This window comes from Lineus longissimus, chromosome 8 (genome assembly GCF_910592395.1).
Source record: "Lineus longissimus chromosome 8, tnLinLong1.2, whole genome shotgun sequence".
Lineage (NCBI taxonomy): Eukaryota > Metazoa > Nemertea > Pilidiophora > Heteronemertea > Lineidae > Lineus > Lineus longissimus.
In genome coordinates this window covers 18,705,602-18,714,465 of record NC_088315.1, presented here as the reverse complement: position 1 = coordinate 18,714,465, position 8,864 = coordinate 18,705,602, and the positions used below count along the sequence as shown (strand labels likewise).

Here is an 8,864-nt window from a genome sequence, read left to right as displayed (position 1 = left end):
CATCACTTTCAATTTGGCTAACTGATCAACGTTCCTCAATGCATAATTGATGATCACTCAGATCTAATCTGTGTCACACGTCGATGATAATCGGGTTTCTTCTGCGGAAATGACAGGCATGCAACTTCTGCTGCATTCCCGTTTGTGGCTGTCAATCACCATTACCTTGGTGACAGCGTCAATCCGGCGTCAAAATATTGAGCGTGAGTACCACTATATACATACTTAGTGCTTCCTATTGCATTTCCCCACTCATACTCGATATTTTCTCTTCAAAGATGAACCCAACAGATTCATTCCTGATCGCAGCCACCTCCCCTCGAGCCCAAAGATGAACCCAACCGATTCATTCCTGACCGCACGCACCTCCCCTCGAGCCCAGATATAAACCCAACCGATTCATTCCAGAACGTAGCTAGCCCATTATATAGCCTCGATTGGCTGTGCTGTACATCGAGCCTATGTGTGAGCTCGAAAAAAGCCAGGAATTCCAGCCCAAACGCATTTGAGTTTAAGCCATGAAGAAAAACAGCAAAAACCCCTCGGTGTAAAAATAGTTTGACGTCACAAGGCCAGCCAACCAATCAGGCCATTGTTTCGGCAACAAATCATTTTCGCAATAGGCACCTCGCACTTCGTCCCTTTTGGGGACGAAGTGCGAGGTGCTGGTATAGACCAGTACGAAGTATTGGTCCAGACCGGAGCCACCTCCCCTCGTACTTCCGCCCATTCAACAGAGAAGGATATCGTTGGAAGAATTCTCGTCTAAGGATATTCTCTTTCCTATTTCAGCTGTCATCAGTTATAGTCTTAATGGACCTCATTCAGACGTGAGGTGGTGTAATGTTCTGTCGTTTCGCATATTGATATTCCGTGTTTTATAATAAACCTTGTTGTTGTAATGGCGAACCGATTAGCTTGTCTGTTCTGTGACCTGCTCTACAGGAATGGCTCTGCATTAGTCCCTCACGACATTATATCTGGCGACGAGGATATTCGATGCTAAAGGAAGATACCAAGAACCCGTAGAAGTGGACATTTTGAAAAATGCGTGCAGTTATTACTGTGAATTTAACGGTTTAAAAAGTCTGTGACCACGCCGCGAGAAATATATGCGTAATGTACGCGCTATCGCTATGTATGTGTACGTGCAATCGTTCATGTCGAATAGAAATCTCGCCGCGCTGTTTGTAGCCCGTGTGAATGCGTTTCCGCGTGTTACCGTTAGATGTCGACACTATCGTTTACTGTGCAGTATTATAATATCCCCAGTTTCTAGCAGTCTTGCTCATAATATTTAGAATATTAGTACCGTGTTGCCAAGATGCCATCACCAGTACGAGCTCCTGCTGACCCAGCTGCCGCTGTTGCGCCTCAACCGATGATATCTCTACCTAACTTTGCTTCATTTGATCCTCATACTGACCCTACCGCTATTGGCCCCAGATGGGAAAGGTGGTTGGCTAGATTTGAGAGACTCTTTGTTGGAATAGGTTTAACTGATCCCACAAGGAAGAGAGCATTGCTACTACATTACGCAGGACCTGATGTAGATGAGATATTCGACACGTTGACAGAGACAGGCGATGATGATGACTATAATACTGCTAAGGCTAAGTTAACTGCGCATTTTCTACCCAAGAAGAACGTAGCATTCGAGGTATACAACTTCAGACAGTGTACTCAAGCAAAGGATGAAACGCTTGATGCCTACCATACTCGCTTGAGAAAACTTGCCAAGACATGTGATTTCGCGAATGTAGACCGCGAGATTTGCGCTCAAATCATAACCGGCACTAATTCACATCAACTTCGCAGAAAAGCGTTGCGTGAAGACATGAATTTAACTAAAATTCGAGATACTGGCCGCGCATTTGAATTGAGTGAGCACCAAGCAACCAAGCTTGAAGAATCGCAACATCAAACCGTTAACAAGATTAGAGCCAATGACAAGAGCCAAGGCAAAGGGAGCCAAAGACAGAGCAGACCTAAGCAGAAGACACGTCGTTTCCAGTCACAATCGAAGCCGGACCAGGACAGACGTCGCGATGGTCGAGATACCAGACCCCAGCAGCGACACAACGACCAGAACTGTGGTAAGTGTGGAGGGAGACCCCACAAAGTCAGTAGTAATTGTCCCGCCAATGGTCAGGAGTGCCATCGTTGCAAGAAGATAGGACACTTCGGGAGGATGTGCCGTTCAAAGACCAACAGCGCTAACACTCTGATGACAGAGGCTGACGAAGATTCTGACTACTGTTACTTTACCCAAGCTGCCTAGTCCAACAACCCAACGCTGTGTACGATAACAATCGGAAAGAAACCAAAAATGGCCAGAGTCCCCATGATGATAGATTCGGGAGCATCCGTCAACCAAGTCGACTCCAAGACGTTCAACGTTATTCGCCGAGCCCAACCTGGTATAGACCCGTTGCTTCCAGCTGACACACAGGTATTCCCCTATGGTAGCAAGACGCCCATACTGCTGAAAGGAATGTTCCGAGCCACAGCACGTCACAAGTCCGAAACCAAATGGTCGAAGTTCTACGTGACTGAAGGAGGAGGGAATTTACTTGGTTTCAAGACCGCGTCGGATTTAGGAATCTTGAAGATCGTACATGAGGTTAAATCGAAAACGAGGCCCAATCCGTCCAGCTCCAAGACCCTTCCTGACTCGCTGAAGAAGTATGAAGAACTCTTCTCCGGTGTAGGCAAGATCAAACGTAAACCTGTGACACTTCACATTGATAAAGACGTCAAGCCGAAGCAGCAACCTCACCATCGCATACCTTTCCATATCCGCAAAGATGTAGAGAAAGAGCTACAGCGTCTAGAGGAACTTGACATTATAGAGAAAGTCGATGGTCCGACACCGTGGATAAGTCGCATAGTTACAGTCCCCAAGAAATCAGGAGCAATTCGCATTTGTGTTGACATGCGCGAGGCAAATAAAGCGATAAAACGTGAAAGACATCTTATGCCGACTCTTGATGATCTAGTAACGGATTTGAACGGATCCACTGTGTTCAGTACCCTAGATTTGAGTAGCGCGTATCATCGACTAGAACTTGCAAAGGAATCACGTTTTATCACCACGTTCACCACCCATCTTGGTCTTAGACGCTACAAACGTCTTTTCTTTGGGATAAACGCCGCGTCGGAAATCTTTCAGAACGCAATCGCCGAAATTCTGAGTGACATACCGAACTGTCGAAATATCTCTGACGATATCATTATCCATGGCAAAGATAAAGCTGAACACGACAAGAGTTTGATAGCCGTGATGGAGAGACTGAAAGAATACGGAATTCGTCTCAACATGCCCAAGTGTCACTTCTATCAGTCAGAAGTGAAGTTCTACGGTCATATCTTCAATAGCGCTGGTGTTACCGCAGATGTGAAGAAGATCGAAGCCATAAGAGATGCGCCTGCCCCGACGGACAAGAGTGGAATACGTTCGTTACTCGGAATGGCCCAATACCTCTCGCGCTTCATTCCATGGTATGCTAGCATAACAGCGCCCCTTAGAGAGTTAACGCATGATAAGACAGAATGGCAGTGGAACGCGGAACATGAAAAAGCGCTAACAGACTTGAAGACTGCGCTCACCGGAGCAAAGGTCATGTCGTACTATGACCCGCGTAAGAAAACTGAACTCATCGTTGACGCAGGGCCCCGCGGATTAGGCTCGATTCTGATGCAAGAAGGTCGCGTTGTTTCGTACGCTAGTTGCGCGCTCACCGACGTTGAGACGAGATACTCGCAGACAGAAAGAGAAATGCTCGCAGTGGTCTGGGCAACAGAACACTTCCGCCTATACTTATACGGTTCGACTTCCCCTTTCACCGTGGTCACAGATCATAAACCGTTGATCGGAATATTCCAAAGCCAGAAGCCGATGTCGTTACGGATTGAACGATGGAGATTACGTCTAACGCCGTATAACTACAAGTTGGAATATCGACCTGGAAGGAACGAAGCCAACCCAGCCGACTTTTGCAGTCGCCATCCTGTAGTAGGCAATGAGCAGAACAGAGCAAACTTTGTCGATGATTACGTCAACTATGTCATTGACAATGCGGTTCCAAAAGCCATGCAACTCGAAGAAGTAAAATCAGAAACCTTACGAGACCATACCCTGCAGAAGCTTAAAGTAGCTATCGAAACTGGCTACTGGAGACGAGATGAAGAGTGCCTGAAGCCATTCAAACGTTTCCAAGATGAGCTGATCGTTCATAATGGTATCGTCCTCCGAGGGAGAAGACTGGTAATGCCTGACCCACTGCAGAGAAGAGCCATTGACCTTGCTCACGTTGGTCATCAGGGCATCGTCAAAACGAAGATGTTGCTGAGAGAAAAAGTATGGTTTCCGTCCATCGACGCCATGGTTGAAGAATGTGTCAAGGACTGTCTGCCTTGCCAAGCTATGTCCGGAAGAGCCAGCAAACAAGAGCCGCTACGCATGACAAAGCTGCCGAATGGTCCCTGGGAAGAAGTCTCTGTGGATTTTTACGGTCCTTTGCCAGTCCCAAGCGCTGACTACCTACTCGTGATGATGGATGACTACAGTCGTTACCCCGAGGTTGAAGTTATAGCTTCTACCGCCGCAAAGACAGTCATACCAAAGATAGACGCCATTATGTCACGCCACGGAGTTGTGTCGATTTTGAAATCCGACAACGGACCTCCGTTCACGAGCCATGATTTCAAACGTTTCGCTGAATACCTCGGTTTTCAACACCGCAGAGTGACTCCGTTATATCCCCAAGCTAACGGTGAAGCAGAACGTTTTTATGAGAAACATCACGAAGACTGTGCAAGCCGCACACATCGAAGGCCGCAATTGGAAGCAGGAACTACAGAAGTTTCTACGCCAGTATCGTGCGACACCACATTCAACAACAGGTGTCTCGCCATTCGAAGCCCTCTATGGTCGTAGGATGAAAACCCAGCTTCCATGTGCCGATTTCAACCCAGAGTTGAAAACTCGTTCTCAATCGTCAATGAGAGACACTGACAATGAACGCAAGCAGAAGATCAAAATGTATGCAGATCGCAGACGCAACGCTACTGAAAGCAACATTGCCGAAGGAGACACCGTTGTAGTTCGTCAGCAGAAACGTAACAAGCTAACGCCGCCATTCGATCCAGATCCATTAAAGATAACGCGTCGAGATGGTAATATGCTGACAGCCGAGCGAGATGATCGAAAGATAACTCGCAACCTAACGTTTTTCAAACGGGTGCCTGAAAGCCTGTTTGAAAACATTCAGGAAGAGGAAGTTGAGATTCCTGACTCAGATGCTCCGCCCACTATAGCACCTGAGACACCTTCTGGTATTTCTGAGCCTGAGACCTCCAACCAGAAACTGCCTGTGATGACTGAGACTACCTCACAACCACTCCGGAGATCAACTCGAACGAAGAGGCCTAACCCAAGATTCAAAGACTTTGTTCTTCGTTAAGAACACCCTGTTCTGAGTTTTATGTGTTTGAACTGTTCTATATTCATGTAGTGGACCTTCAATATTCATATAGTGCACTTTTATTTTGTTCTAAATAGGACACTTCAAGTTCGATATGGATGTGCTTTTATTCTGGTAATGAAGACATTATCCGTGTAAGGACTAAGTGAAGAGTGATTCGCTATTTGCGCCATGTTCTAATTCATAACTTCGAGAACATTCAAATTCAAGAAAAGGACAATTCTTGAGTCAGAGACAATCTTGTGTTTATTCTGCGCTTCCAGGAAAAGTGTTTAATTTGAGATTATGTTTTTATTTTGATACCAACATCCGCGTCTGGACTTATTGAGCGTAAACCTTTTCATCCAAAAGGGGGTGGATGTAATGTTCTATCGTTTCGTATATTGATATTCCGTGTTTTATAATAAACCTTGTTGTTGTAATGGCGAACCGATTAGCTTGTCTGTTCTGTGAGCTGCTCTACAGGAATGGCTCTGCATTAGTCCCTCACGACATTATAGGTGGTTCTATGAACATTCTCGTTCCTCTTTCAGCTGTCATCAGTTATAGTCTGAATGGACCTCATCCAGACGTGAGGTGGGTATATGAACATTCTCGTTCCTCTTTCAGCTATCATCAGTTATAGTCTGAATGGACAGCATCCAGACGTGAGGTAGGTATATGGACTTACAAGCAATCACGAAAGGAGGTCTCAAACCGTCTTGGATGGCCAATAAAACTTAATACCCCATGTCCGCGCAAAGTTCATTTATGTTTTACAAATAAGAACTAACTAAAAGGCAGAAGTTAAAACAGGATTTCACTACAAGCTAAAAGTGGAGGCCATGTAATTAATGAATAATTTGGTGATGTAATGATTGAAAAGAGTTGCTTCTATCTGATGAGCGGCATAACAAATTTCCATTGATACAGATAGACAAGCCAAAAGTCGTCAGTATACCCGGCGACGAAGGAATTACCTCTACTGGTATCATCAGTTGCGAAGTGGTACTATCGGCATAACCTTGTGCACGTGTGGAACATCAAAATACTTTCACTAGTAGAGGCTTTCCGACTTTTTAACAGTTTCTCTAACTTTTTCCTGATTTATCCGACAAAAGTCCGACATTGTCCGACTTTTCCCAGAAAGGGAAAAAAACCGGTGAAAATTATCAGGGCTTCCCAAAATAGGGCATTAAAGATTAAAGGCCTCGCTTTCCAAAATAGGGCATTAGAGATCAAAGGCCTGTGTTGGATGGGGCTGATGAGGTGACCTTATTGAGTGAGGTAATTAGTATTTACACTTAGGGTCACTCATAGGTCTTCAGGGCAATAGAAATGCATTTATACACAATGCCGTAGTACAGTTATTAGAGTGTGTGCATACGAATCTCCTGAAACTTGGTGTCTATAGCATTTGAATGTCTGTCTGCACCTTCACGGCAATTCAGGACATACTTTCGCAATTGAAAATTGTCAACTTGAATTATAATTTTTTAGCGAAATGCCGTATATTTTGAGTGGTTCTTTTTCTATAATATCATATCGGAACTGCTTTTTTTTCCAAAGCCTGCAGCGGTCAATACAAACTCTGTAACATGAGTCTAATTCGACAGAAAAGTCGACACTAAATTAGTGGCGATCGATGATCAACTGGGCGGGGATACAAGGTTTTCATTGACCGCTGCATGACAGACATGACTATATCAATTCACACACGCGTATACGATGCTCTACGCAAAGATTAAGATAAACAATACATCTACTCCAGTTACATTGATTGCAGAACATGCAACTGGGGTCCTTGGCCGGATTGTTTAAAACCCCATTAGATTTAACAGAGTCGTTCATGATCAGTCTCAACGTGAAGACGTCAATGGGATTACCTGAGCGAGATTACGTCTTTAAGGATACAGACATGACTATATCAATTCACACACGCGTATACGATGCTCTACGCAAAGATTAAGATAAACAATACATCTACTCCAGTTACATTGATTGCAGAACATGCAACTGGGGTCCTTGGCCGGATTGTTTAAAACCCCATTAGATTTAACAGAGTCGTTCATGATCAGTCTCAACGTGAAGACGTCAATGGGATTACCTGAGCGAGATTACGTCTTTAAGGATACTTAACATGACAGTTAGCAAGTTTGGATAAAAAATTGAGAATATAGATTTGCATATAGGTTTCCCTTTTACAAAAATCAAGGCAGCTCATTTATTCTAGCAAGTATGAAGAGGAGTGAGGTATTGTTTGTAATTGTCTTCCCTATAAAGACAACCCCTCCAAATGACTGGGGGTCAAGTGCAGCTGAGCACAATGCGACGCCCCCCCCCCCCCCCACATCGAGCTCATGTGTAAGCTCGAAAAAGGCAAGGAATTCTAGCCCAAACGCATTTAAGTTTAAGCCATGAAGAAAAACAGGAAAACCCATCGGTGTAATAATAATTTGACGTCACAAGGCTAGCCAACTAATCAGGCCATTGTTTTGGCAACAAATCATTTTCGCAATAGGCACCTCGCACTTCGTCCGTTTTGGGGTTCGTCCCTTTTGGGGACGAAGTATTGGTCCTGACCACAGCCACCTCCCCTCGTACTTCCGCCCATCAAACAGAGAAGGACATCATTTGATGAATTCTCGTTCTCCTTTCAGCTATCATCAGTTATAGTCTGAATGGACCTCATCCAGACGTGAGGTAGGTATATGGATTTACAATCAATCACGAAAGGAGGTGTCAAACCGTCTTTGATTGCCAATATCACTTTATACCCATTGTCCGCTCAAATGATGCAAAGACGAAACATAACAGATTCTAATGAGTCAGGGTGCTGCTTCGAGTCCAGGCCGTCACATCGCAAAAATTTATCCATATCTTCCATATTTTACTATACTGATTTTCAACTCACGCCGTCTGCTTGAGTGCATAAGCGGCTATTCCTTGAACCGCCTATTTGGTTGCTAAATCGCTACGGTTTTCCACCGTGGTTAGCAGGGCCGGAGAACGTTAACTCATGATTTCCTCAGGATGCTCTTAACTAGTGTGAAGTAACATGATTTCATTTTCATTTTCATTTTTATTATTTGTTCATTATTCAGAATCACTGGTAACGCAGCTTACGTTCACTCAGTCATATTTCGGTCTGTCTTGGCAATTAGGGACAACACGGCAAGGATCACAATTCCAAGATTCGAAATGAGGGGCTTTAGTTTCACTATAGCTCTTTATATTTACATACTCGAACATAATAGAATGGCAGTGCTACTAGGTGACTGGAGAACACCATACCAGTTTTGCTTTTATTTTACACGAAACGTATTAGTGTTTAGCCTCCGTCAGACTCATTATAAAGATATCATTCACCTAAAATGCAAAATTAAAGACACCTTATTA

General features: G+C 44.4%; 2 protein-coding genes across 2 annotated transcripts; both read left to right on the top strand.

The window, feature by feature from the left end:
• The first annotated feature begins 1,324 nt into the window (after positions 1 to 1,324).
• LOC135493008 (uncharacterized) lies at positions 1,325 to 2,281 on the top strand. Its single transcript, XM_064779757.1, has one exon. It carries the CDS (start codon positions 1,325 to 1,327, stop codon positions 2,279 to 2,281), a length of 957 nt encoding a protein of 318 aa, XP_064635827.1.
• Positions 2,282 to 2,329: 48 nt separating this feature from the next.
• On the top strand, positions 2,330 to 4,939 carry LOC135493007 (uncharacterized protein K02A2.6-like). The gene has a single exon (XM_064779756.1). It carries the CDS (start codon positions 2,330 to 2,332, stop codon positions 4,937 to 4,939), a length of 2,610 nt encoding a protein of 869 aa, XP_064635826.1.
• Positions 4,940 to 8,864: the final 3,925 nt, after the last annotated feature.

What these genes read in the sequence shown, in the direction of transcription:
- LOC135493008 (XM_064779757.1), top strand. Translation starts at nt 1,325, where the DNA reads ATGCCATCACCAGTACGAGCTCCTGCTGACCCAGCTGCCGCTGTTGCG.
- LOC135493007 (XM_064779756.1), top strand. Translation starts at nt 2,330, where the DNA reads ATGGCCAGAGTCCCCATGATGATAGATTCGGGAGCATCCGTCAACCAA.